General features: G+C 44.7%; 1 protein-coding gene across 4 annotated transcripts in view; it reads right to left on the bottom strand.

Moving 5' to 3' along the window:
- Window positions 1-13,146, bottom strand: part of PMM1 (phosphomannomutase 1) — a 173,618-nt gene that overhangs the window by 9,812 nt on the left and 150,660 nt on the right. For all 4 annotated transcript variants that reach the window (XM_073592739.1, XM_073592740.1, XM_073592741.1 and 1 more), the window contains one exon: window positions 1,538-1,613. In XM_073592739.1, coding sequence (XP_073448840.1) covers window positions 1,538-1,613 — 76 coding nt within the window. The remainder of the gene's footprint in view (window positions 1-1,537; window positions 1,614-13,146) is intronic.

Genomic DNA, 13,146 nt, shown 5'->3' with positions numbered 1-13,146 from the left:
TGTAAATACCGAAGCATCACTCCTCTGCTGGAGGACAGTAGCGAACAGCCAGTGTGACTAGCACCAGAGGTGGTGGAACTCCAGCAGGTAGCAGCATGGGCTGAAGGGGGCAGCTGCTTTGGGATCCCCAACAATGACTGGGCCCAGGGCAGCTGCCCCATTTGCCACAAGTTAAAGACGGCCATGTGAGTGCTTGTAGTTCATTGATCTTTCTGGACTTTACAAGCTCCCTACCTGCAATAAAATATATTTTTATTGTTTATTTTTAAAAGTTGAATTTAGCCTTTAACCATCACTGTATCTGCACCAATTGGTTATTATAAAAAAAAAATGAAATTATATGGTTTAGCAGACATGTTTGGAAAACCGGGAATAATGAGGAAGCTTGGTGATGTAGCATATCAGTAATTTCTGTTGTGACCAGTCTATTCTGCTATGAAAGCTTGGAGAATTATTTGACATTTGGCAGTAATAGCGATATGACATTTTCCATATATTTGTGTTTATTATAAATATAGGTTTCTTGTGACAATTCATTGGGATATTAGAAGTCTGTAAGGAGATTTTGTATCTGGACTTGTAAGTGTTTTAATCCTGCTGAACACTTGGTATTCATTTCGTGCCTTACTGTGATAGCAGCTAATGGTCAGCTGATGAAAGCTGAAAGAGGCCTATGTCCTTGTGTGGGCTAGCCATAGCAACAAGATGAATGGCAGTTAGTTCAGCATGGCACAAGGACAAAAATAGCAGGAAATAGTGTTTTAATGGGGACAATTTATATTATCTCTTGCCAAGAAAAGCAGAGCAGATGCTCATAATAATCAGAAAGATTTTCCAGAACAGGTTAATAAACGTAAATGAAAATATAAGACAATAGGCTCAATTCACAAAGCTTTAGGCCTCGTTCATACCATACGTGCAAAAAAGCTGATGGAAAAGGAGAGCAGATGCTCATATTAATCAGAAAGATTTTCCAGGACAGGTTAATAAACGTAAATGAAAATATAAAACAATAGGCTCAATTCACAAAGCTTTAGGCTTCGTTCATACCATACGTGCAGTAAAGCTGATGGAAAAAAAAAAACATGCAGATTTCACTTGCAAGAGACACCAGTTTACATCAGTTTTCATGCACTGTGAAATTTCTTTTAATGCACAGATAGACATCACACTCTGTCATCACTTTCTCTTCTCCCCTGTTCACACCACAATGTTGATGTCCTGTCAGATTCCCACGCAGAAAAAATCTGCACATGACACCAGTGCTATGGTGTGAACAGGACACATAAATAACAATTGTTTTCTATGTGTGCTTGCAGAAAGTGTGCAGAGAAACTGTCTCTACATATGGTGTTAATGAGGCCTTAACACCACCCAATATACTACAATTTCAGACATGTGAATGTAAGTTTCAGATTTCACTGGACCCCACTGAAACTAACTCACTTATTTAAAAAAGAAAGATACTTATCTTTATAAAGTGAGCCTAATACAGTATGTACTGTTGCCAGAAGAAAAAAATAAGATATCAACTCACCCCTTGTAAACCTCAATCCTTTGCCTGCAAACTCATTCTGTAGAGCTGCAACAAATTTTTCTCTAATTTTTTCTTTCTGTGGGTAGAAATAATTTTAGAAATTCATGAGTACAGATACCTGATTAAAAATTAAACTTTGTGGGGGAGATGTACTAAAACTGGATTGTGGAAAATCTGATGCAACTCTGCATAGAAACCAGTTTCCAGGTTTTATTGTCAAAGCTTAACTGAACAAGCTGAAGTTAGAAGCTGATTGGCTACCATGCACAGCTGCACCAGATTATGAGTGCTCTTTTAGTAAATCTCCCCCATGTTTTTTATGTATAAACCCTTCCACGCTGAGAAGTATGATAAATTGGGAGAAAGTTATATTGCAGCATGAGGAGGCGAGTTGCAATCTAGATAAAGAAAGGCCCGTAGACGTGGTGTATGTGGATTTTGCAAAAGCATTTGACACAGTTCCCCATAAACGTTTACTGTACAAAATAAGGTCCCTTGGCATGGACCATAGGATGAGTACATGGATTGAAAACTGGCTACAAGGGCGACTTCAGAGGGTAGTACTCAGAATGGTCAGAGGTGGGTAGTGGGTTCCCCTAGGGTTGTGTGCTGGGACCAATACTGTTTAATTTGTTCATAAACGACCTGGAGGATGGGATAAACAGTTCAATCTCTGTATTTGCGGACAATACTAAGCTAAGCAGGGCAATAACTTCTCCGCAGGATGTGGAAACCTTGCAAAAAGTTCTGAACAAATTAATGGGGTGGGCAACTACATGGCAAATGAGGTTCAATGTAGAAAAAAGTAAAATAGTGTATTTGGGTGGCAAAAATATGAATGCAAATCTATACACTTGGGGGAGAACCTCTGGGGGAAAATTGCATGCCATTGCTGAGCCTAACAAAGCAAACAGAATAATGGCCTGCATTAAAAAGGGGATCAACTCCAGAGATAAAACTATAATTGTCCCGCTCTACAAAACTCTGGTCCGGCTGCACCTAGAGTATGCTGTCCAGTTCTGGGCACCAGTCCTCAGGAAGCATGTGCTGGAAAAGGGTTTGGAGGATATTAGTTACAAGGAAAGGTTGCGAGCACTGAACTTATTCTCTCTGGAGAAGAGACGCTTGAGAGGGGATATGATTTAAATTTATAAATACCGTACTGGTGACCCCACAATTGGGATAAAACTTTTTCGCGGAAGGGAGTTTAATAAGACACGTGGCCACTCATTAAAATGAGAAGAAAAGAGGTTTAACCTTAAAGCGGAGTTCCACACAAAAATGGAACTTCCGCTTTTCGGAACCCTCCCCCCCTCCGGTGTCACATTTGGCACCTTTCAGGGGGGAGGGGGGTGCAGATACCTGTCTAAGACAGGTATTTGCACCCACTTCCGGCATAGACTCCCATGGGAGTCTATGCCTCTTCCCGTCCCCACCACGCTGTCTGCTGGGAACACACAGCTCCCAGGAGAGAGCGGGAATCACTAGGGACGCGCAGCGCGACTCACGCATGCGCAGTAGGGAACCGGGAAGTGAAGCCGCAACACTTCACTTCCTGATTCCCTCACCTAGGATGGCGGCGGCAGCTGCCGAGAACCGAGCGGGTTCTCGGCGTCCCCTGCCGACATCGCTGGACCCTGGGACAGGTAAGTGGCCATGTATTAAAAGTCAGCAGCTGCAGTATTTGTAGCTGCTGGCTTTTAATATTTTTTTTTTTTGGCGGTGTGGGTGAACCCCCGCTTTAAACTACGTAGAGTGTTCTTTACTGTAAGAGTGGCAAGGATGTGGAATTCCCTTCCACAGGCGGTGGTCTCAGTGTGGAGCATCGATAGTTTCAAAAAATTATTAGATAAGCACCTGAACAACCACAACATACAGGGATATACAATGTAATACTGACATATAATCACACACATAGGTTGGACTTTATGGACTTGTGTCTTTTTTCAACCTCACCTATTATGTAACTGTCTGTAACTACCAATAACCAGCTGCTATAAATAAATATAAACCCTTAACGACTTCAATACAGGGCACTTTCGCACTTTCCTGCCCAGGCCAATTTTCAGCTTTCAGCACTGTGACTTTTTAAATGACAATTGCGCGGTCATGCTACACTGTACCCAAACTAAATTTTTATCATTTTGTTCCCACAAATAGAGCTTTCTTTTGGTGGTATTTGATCACCTCTGCAGTTTTTATTTTTGCTAAACTAATAAAAAAAAGACCGAAAGTTTAAAAAACAAGTTTCTTTGTATTTGTTATAAAATTTGTAAATAAGTAAGTTTTCTCCTTCACTGGTGGGCACTGATGAGGCAGCCCTGATGGGCACTGATAAGTCTGTCAGATGCGAGTGAGGAAAAGCCAATCAACGACTCTTTCGGTTTACATCGTGATCAGCCGTGATTGGACGCGGCTGATCACATGGTAAAGAGTCTCTGTCTCTAGGTGAATGGACACTGGTAGACAAAGTCTTATGCCCCGTACACACGGTCGGATTTTCCGATGGATAATGTCCGATCGGAGCATGTTGTCGGAAATTCCGACCGTGTGTGGTCGCCATCGGACATTTTCCATCGGATTTTCCGACACACAAAGTTGGACAGCAGGAGATAAAATTTTCCGACAACAAAATCCGATCGCGTCAATTCCGACTGTGTGTGGCCTGTTCCGACGCACAAAGTGCCACGCATGCTCAGAAGAAATTCCGACACGGGACAGCTCGTTCTGGTAAACTTAGCGTTCATAATGGATACAGCACTTTCGTCACGCTGCAATGTTAAAAATGGTTTAATACAGCGCACTCTCTTCTTCTTTATAATGTGACAAGAATTAAGTCGTTTTGCTGCTCATATTCACACACACTTCTCACAAAGTTTTATTTGTGTTTTTTTAGTGGGATTCCCTCAATATATTGTTATTAGTTGTCACATCTGACAGTTTTATTTTTTTTATTTTTTTTTTTTTTGGATTTTCAGCCTTTTTTTTTTCTTTAATGTTTGGATTTTTTCCAAGGCTGATCTTTGTTCAATGTTATTTTTATTTTTACTCCAGAATATTTTTGGGTGTGTTTTGTGTGTCAAGTTACCCCAACACCATTGATATCTTTTATTATTTAATCTCCAGGAGATTGTTTGGTGTTGGTGTCCCTTGTTCATTTCACATTGTATATTTGAAATGTACCTGAATCCTCACAAACCAACTGTCATTTTTGAAGTAAAACACATAGGAGAGTATAATTCAAAACAAAAATCCTTTATTAAGGGATCAGAACCAAACAAAGAGGAAGGCAACACTGGATCAACAGGAGAAATTAGCGAAGCCTGGGACCCCCACAGCAGACATCAATTCTTCAACATCAAAATTGGTGGCCTGAGGAGTCCATATGTAAGGGAGGGCAATCTGGTCCAGAATTCGCAGAGATCCGGATAGTAGCAGATGACATCTGTGTCCCCAGGCTGTGGTACCACAAGAGGCTGCATCTTTTGGCCAACCAGGCTGGATCCAGGGCAATCACTGTCTGGTCTTCCTTCCACGCTTCCTTCCGGGCTGTGGCTGTGCAGTTGGAGATGTGGCAGGAGGAGGAGTAGGACCTGGAGGAGGAGGAGGACTGGGAGGACCTGGAGGAGGACTGGGAGGACCTGGGGGAGAGGGAGGAGGAGGAGGAGGACCATCCCAAAGCTGTGTGTGAGGTGTAATTTGGCCCCTCATACCTTTCTCCAGAGCCTCTGATATGAGGGCCTCACACATGGCTTTTTGGCCCTCCTCCATCCTCTGCATTTTATATGCTATGAATGCAGCAATGTTCTCCTGCATGGTGTGGGGTGCTCCCAGGACCTCTGTAGCCCTCCAAAAGAATGCTATAGCCGCCTCCTCTAGGGTACTCGTCCTACTGCCACTTTCTGTTTTCAGGTGTGGTGGAGGGACCTTGATATCAGCCAGCCGGCTCGGCCCAGCCACCTCCTGGCTGAGACTTCCCTGTGTATGAAAAAGGGACATGGTTGTAATGTTTTGCATCATCAATCACAATCCTAAATTAGTACTCCCAACTAACATCTAGTTAACATCATTGATTGGACAAGCAGAAATATTTAGAGAAATGCTATACCTGGCTCAATCTGGGCTCCTCCACATGTGGCCTGGAAGGCCCAGGTTGGGCGTCAGAAGCCTCAGCCGGGGGGGAAGGAAGCGTGGAAGGAAGACTGGAGAGGGATGGCCTGGGTTCAGTCTGGCCTGCCAGAAAGTGCAGCCTGTCGTAGTACAACATCCTGGGGACATAGATGTCATCTGCTGCTCCGGATCTCTGTGAATCCAGGACTTTCTTGCGCTCCCTCAGATATGTGCTCCTCAGGCTACCAATGAAAATCTTTAAATAAGTGATGTCTGCCGTGGGGATCACCTGCTTCACAATTTCACACAATTGCTCCAGTGCTGCCTTCCTCTTTGCTTGGTTCTTGAAATGGGGGTGGGTAATCTCCCACAGACAGGGCAGCTCACTTAGCATATCAATGAATAGTGACATGAAGTCAGTATCTCTCATTAAGATATCCATGTTCACTGCAAGACACAACACAAGACATCGGCGCGTCCAATGCTCCTTCCTCCGCTCACAGATCGTACGTAATACGCACGCGTGTTACGCTTTATACACACTGCGCATGCGTGTAACTCCGCCCGCCCCTGACGTTCTTTCTAGTCTATTCCCCACCCCTTTTCGTTCGGCGCAGTGGGTGAAGAGCACATGGCGGAGTTACAGCAGGTGCGTGCTAATTCTAGCAACGAGGAGGAGGAGGAGGAAAGCCCGGATCCAGGCACGTCCCGATCCAGAAGGAGACGTTTTAAGGCCACAAATATGTAGTTTGGGGAGATGTTGGAGATGGTCGACATCATGAAGAAGTCCGACTATGACGGAAAATATGGGCCTTACCCCAACCCCAACATCCGAAAGGCCAAGATCATGGCGAAAGTGGTCAGGAGTCTTGAGAGGAATTTCGGGGTACGACGATCGAAAGATCAGCTCAGGAAGCGGTGGTCGGACCTGAAGTTGAGCCAGAGCAGTACCGAAAGATACGGAGAGTGCTGCAAAAAAGTAAGTAGTTGTGCTGTGTTCCTATTCTTTCTGTCTTTATTCCGTTCGTTCTGCTCCATATGCTTTTAGTAATTGTAACGTTTCAAAAGGTCAACTTTAATGTTCATGGGCCCATTATTCGTTCGTATCAAACATTTTTCTTTCGGCCTCTAGAACACCATTGCATTTGCACACATTTTTGGGGGCCTACTTGGATGCCAAATATTTGTTTGTGTAGATGGGTTTGTTACTAGAATGAAATGCCAACTAGATTGTGTGTAAGGAGAGGACACTGAGCAGCTGTTTTCACATCTGGACACTGGAGCACTAGTGTGGGACCCCAGAACACCCTTTTTATTAGGGGGGGCCACACAGGTGCTCCAGTGTATACTATAGGGGGGCTACATCTGTGAAGCTTGTACCAAACCGGTAAAGTATTGCAGCTTGACAAAGGGCAATAAAAAATATACATCTTGGAACTCGGCTAAAATAGACAATTGTACCCCACTTCCAAGCAATGTTTCCTAGTTCTAGTTCTGCCATCAAATATCTGTGTGCTAATTATACCATTTTTGTTTTACATAGGGGAGAAAAGACTCGGAGGACACCCCTCATCCGAGGAGACCAGAGACCCTCCCCCCTCTGGAAGAAGGGGAAATACCACAAACCCAAGAAGCTGAGCAGGAGGAAGAAGACGACGTGGTGGAGATTGGCACCACAACAGGTGAGTGTCTGCGACCACAGACTCAGGTAAAAGAGATGGATGGTGGCAGATTTTTGAGACCTTTTTTTTTGTTCTTTATCTCTTTTTAGGTGATCGTGATCCAGAACGCTTTACATCTGAAAGTGCCCAGATACTCATCGGGGAGATCATGGGGTGTAATCTCCAATTGCAAAACATCCAGCAACAAATCACTGATGTTATTAAAAAAAATAATAACATCATTGATGTTTTGGGGCGAATTTAAACCCCACAAAATCACCTGTTTTAAAGTTACTAAAATTTTTACAATGTTTAGAAAAGCCAAATTTGGAGGATGCACACAGTGTGCCAACATGTGCTATCTGCCATTACGGGAGATCAATGGACGCGTTTTGGGGGTGCAACCCCTTCCTCAATTATAAAGTCGCATTGAGGAAGGGCTTGCTCCCCCAAAACACATCCCTTGATCCCCCCTGATGGCAGATAGCACATGTTGACATTCGTAAATTGGTGTGCATCTTCCAAATTTGGCTTTTCCAGGGGTGATTTCCCCCCATCTGAACGCTATATCAAACACAGTTCCTAAATACTCATGTCTGATATAGCCTTCAGGTTTTACCATATGTGAACTTTGTAAGTTCAAGTTTTTTGGCTTTCTTGTTGGTTTTACACAGGCCTGTTTTATCTGAAATGGATATTTCGATTTTTGATAATGCTACTGCAAACATTGTTATACAACAAACATGTTGGTTTGTTTTAAAAACCTTTCGTAAATGCACATGTGATTGTGCAGCTATAAAAAAGTGCCTTACTCAAGAATGTGTGGATTATTGTCTCAACACTACAACACTTTTGGGGTGATGTAATTGCTGTTTTATGCACAAATGGGGGTTATTTCCTAAGGGCAATTACACTTTGCACTACAAGTGCAGGTTCAGTGCAGTTGCAAGTGCACTTGTAGTGAAATGTGTTTTGGCATTTAGGAAGTACCAGCCAACACTATTTTTTATAAGGTTACCCAATCACGACATTTTCTGCACTCAAAACATTTCTGTCAGGGTCAGCTAAAACAAAAACAAGCAGTAAATGTCCACCAAGAATTTCTTTTGTTTGTTTTTATTTGAAAAAGGTGTCACAGATTCTCTGGCATATTGATAGCCCCCCTACCCGCAAAGAACTCCAGGTAGCGTAACCGGACATCACGGGCATTCAGGGAGGGCAAGCCAGGACGGCCACTTTCAAGCGCCGTCAGTGTTGATGGATTTGGGATTCCGGCCTCAGGCCCAACTGAGCCAGCATAGTTGGCTGAATGTTTTCTTAAAAAATTATGGAGAACACAGCAGGCAAGTATTATATGGTTCAGTTTATACTCCGCCATATGGATGGGTGTCAGAAATAATCGGAACCGGCTGGCCAGGATTCCAAATGTGTTCTCCACCACTCTTCGGGCTCTGGCCAGCCGGTAATTAAAAACCCTCTGTTCCGGGGTGAGGGTCCTCATCGGGAATGGCCGCATCAGGTGGTCCCCCAGCGCAAATGCTTCATCAGCAACGAACACAAATGGGAGACCTTCAACATTGTCCTCTGGAGGTGGCAAGTCCAAACTGCCATTCTGGAGACGCCTGTAGAACTCCGTCTGGGTGATCACTCCACCTTCGGACATCCGGCCATTCTTCCCCACGTCCACATACAAGAACTCGTAATTAGCCGACACCACTGCCAACATCACTATACTATTAAACCCCTTGTAATTATAATAGTACGACCCAGAGTTGGGTGGTGGGACGATGTGGACGTGTTTCCCATCAATTGCCCCTCTGCAGTTAGGAAAGTCCCACCGCTGGGCAAAGTGGGAGGCCACAGTCTGCCATTCCTGTGGCGTGGAAGGAAACTGTTGAGGAAAAAACAATAAACATTACTATTTTTTCACAGAAACATGGCAAGCAGATTATACACAAACATTATGGGGCAACCTCCAGATAGCATTTACTAAGGGGAATTTAACAAGGCCAAAGTATAAGGTACACCTATCATATTCCCCCTCCCCCCCTCTCATGGGCCATTTCTAACATTATAGGGGGGGAACTCTTGGACAGGTAACCCTCTTCACTTCATTGAGAGATGAATGCCTAAATACAGGGTATTACTTGGAACAGCCCCTCCTTAGTTACACTATTAGCAGACCACTGGACAGGTAAGAAGTGTCTGAATACAAAGATATAAATACACATTGTACACATTTGAGGACATTTGGACATTCTGCTATTACCTATCAAGATAATAATAGGATACAAAAACTTTAAACAGTTCCATTGGAAAGTATACAGGCAGGCCCTTGCACTACATGCTTTGGGGAATTCATCCATAAATCTGACCAGTAAAGAGATGGGTATAGTGTGTATGGGTTTGGCAAAGTCAGCAGATAGATGATTGAGGATAGATAATTGGGATCAGCTGACTTAGCAGTTGGGGGGAGGGAGGGTTACCAAAAATTTGTGGACACCACAAAAAAAGCCTCTGGCACTCTGCCTGAATTTAAAGCTAAAATAACATTAACAAACATTTTAGGGGGTGTTTAGGGTAAAGCACTACTATAGAGCTGATAAAATACATTGTTAAGTGACTACATGAGGTGAATATAGGGCAGGAGACACCATGCTGGAGAGGTTATTGAAGGGCAAATATGTATGAAGGACATAAAATAATAATTACATAAAAATCCAGCATGCATGAGAACAAAGGGGACATTCACAGCATATTACAATCATGATCATTAGGGAATGAGGAAAGAAATACAATATATTAGCAAACATTCAATACAATAAAATGTGATATAAAAGGAAAAAAATCTTACCTTCATATACTCCTTCTGCAGGACCTGTATGATGGCAGAACAGGTCTCTGGGATGATGATACCCAGAGCCTGGGGGGAGATGCCTGTTGAGAACTTCAAGTCCTGCAGACTTCTCCCTGTGGCCAAATACCGCAAGGTAGCGACCAACCTCTGCTCCGGAGTGATGGCTTGCCTCATGCAGGTATCCTGCCTGCTGATATAGGGGGTCAGCGAAGCCAACAAACGGTGAAATACGGGGTCCGTCATCCTGAGAAAGTTCCTGAAATCATCAGGATTATTCTCACGGATCCCACGGAGCAAAGGCATATGAGAGAACTGGTCACGCTGAAGCAACCAATTCTTGGTCCATGAACTCCTCCCCACCCTTTTCATGGACTGGACTTGTGTCAAGGTCAGGACCCCAACACCAAGCCCCCGCACAGCACGAACTCTACGAGGAGTACGCATACGAAACATGGCTAGAAAACGGTCGGCTGCTCAGAACGAAGTAACAGAACGCACTGAAGAACAGCAAGGCCTGTGAAGAGCGACCTGAAAACCAGTAACGAACGAACAATAATACAATGACTCCTTAAAGTCACGCGGAACTTGCTGCACGCACTGAAGAGCAGATACAAACCCACAAGCACAAACTGAACGGCAGAAAACGATCTGAAAGCCACGAGTCTGAAAAAGCGCGAATCGTCTCTCACCAAACTTTTACTAACACGAGATTAGCAAAAGAAGCCCAAAGGGTGCCGCGCTTGGTTCTGAACCGGCCTTTTCTAGTCTCGTCGTACGTGGTGTACGTGACCGCGTGGTTGTCGATCGGAAATTCCGACAACTTTGTGCGACCGTGTGTAGGCAAAACAAGTTTGAGCCAACATCCGTCGGAAAAAAATCCTAGGATTTTGTTGTCGGAATGTCCGATCAATGTCCGACCGTGTGTATGGGGCATTAGACAGGAAGTGATCCCCTATATCAGTGATGGCAAACCTTGGCACCCCAGATGTTTTGGAACTTCATTTCCCATGATGCTCATGCACTCTGCAGTGTAGTTGAGCATCATGGCAAATGTAGTTCCAAAACATCTGGGGTGCCGAGGTTCACCATCACTGCCCTGTATAACCCCTCCCATACAGGAAGTATATCAGTTTTGTAGCAAGCCCTGAATCCTCAAAAAAGAGGGGAGAGATCTCTGTCCCATGATGTACTCAAAGAAAAGGATTTTACGGGTAAGTATTCCATACATAGACACAGAGTTAGACTAATATTCATTACCTACTGGGACGTCCCAGAGCAATAGCCTTGAGGGGAGGGAGACACCCTGCCAAACAATGGCCATCAGACCTTATACGGCAGCCCGCAGTACACTGCGGCCGAAAGCCGAATCCTCGGCTGATCCAACATCCACTTGATAACATTTTGTGAACATATGCCCTGAAGACCAGGCAGCAGCCTTACAAATCTGGGCCACAGATACCTGATGGCGAAAAGCCCAAGAGGTTCCTACACCCCGGGTAGAATGAGCTCTTACCCTAAATGGAGGAGCTTTAAGTTTCAGACCGCAGGCCTGAATAACTAATTGACGGACCCAATTGGCAATGGAAGCTTTGGAAGCTACCTGCCCCTTCTTGGGTCTTTTTGGTAAAACAAAAAAGGAGTCTGATCCTCTGATCTCCGCAGATCTAGACAAATAAACCTTGACTGCCTGGACAACGTCCAAGGAATGCAGTCGTCTCTCTTCCGCCAAACAAGGATGAGAGAAAAAAGAATGCAAAATAATTTCCTGATTTAAATGAAAGGCTGACACCACTTTGGCAAAAAGAATGCAACAGGTCGTAACACGACCCTGTCGTGGTGAAGGATCGAGTATGGTTCCCTGCACGAAAGGGCCGCCAATTCCGTTACCCTTCTAGCTGAGGTGATGGCCATCAGGAAGGCTAGCTTGCGTGATAGCAAGTCTAGAGGAATTTCCTGGATGGGCTCAAATGGTTGTTTCTGTAACACAGACAGCACCAAGTTCCAAGGACACATAGGTGAACTAATGGGGGGAAGCAAACGAGTTGCCCCCTGCATAAAGGTTTGGACCAGCAAAAGGGAGGCTAAATGCCTTTGGAAGAATACTGACAGGGCCGAAATCTGACCTCTGATTGTACTCAAAGCCAATCTGATTTCCACAGCTGACTGTAGAAAAGAGAGAATTCTCCCAATCACGTATTTTCGAGAATGCCATTTTCTGGCTTCACACCAAGCAATATAAATCTTCCAGACCTTATGAGATCTTCCTAGTGACAGCTTTTCTAGCATTCACTAGGGTAGACACTACTGGTTCCGAGATGCCACAGTTATTCAACACCCTGGCTTCAAAAGCCATGCCGTCAAATTTAGAGACTGTAAATTGGGGGGGAATATAGGACCTTGAGACAGTAGATCAGGGCGGCGTGGAAGCGTCCAAGGACCATCTATTGCCAATCTCACAATCTCAGGTAACCAGGGCCTTCTGGGCCAGGCTGGTGCCCCCAGAATGACTGGAACCCCCTCTTTCTGAATTCTGCGCAACAAATGTGGAAGGAGAGGGACCAGGGGGAAAGCATAAACCAGGGAGTACTGGCTCCAGGGAACTACCAGAGCATCTGCTCTGATTGCCAGAGGATCACTTGTTCGACTCCTGGTACCGCCTTGGTGGTTTATATAGGCCACTGCAGTGGCATTGTCGGACTGAACTCTGATAGGGCAGTCCTGAAGCTCCACTGTCCAGGACCATAGGGCCAGACGTACTGTCCATAACTCCAGGACGTTGATGGGCAGAATTTGTTCTGTCCTTGACCATTTCACCTGAGCTGTGAGCGCCTCTAGGGTCGCTCCCCAGCCTGAGAGACTGGCATCTGTGGTCAGTACTCTCCAAGTTACCGGGAAGAAGGATCTTCCCTTTCAAAGGTTCTGATCCTGCAACCACCAGTTTAGGCTTAAGCGTGCCCGAGGAGATAAGAACATTGGATAAT

This window comes from Aquarana catesbeiana, linkage group LG07 (assembly GCF_042186555.1).
Source record: "Aquarana catesbeiana isolate 2022-GZ linkage group LG07, ASM4218655v1, whole genome shotgun sequence".
Classification (NCBI taxonomy): Eukaryota; Metazoa; Chordata; class Amphibia; order Anura; family Ranidae; genus Aquarana; species Aquarana catesbeiana.
Note: the sequence above shows the minus strand (reverse complement) of the source record. Positions and strands in the feature narration are given on the sequence as shown.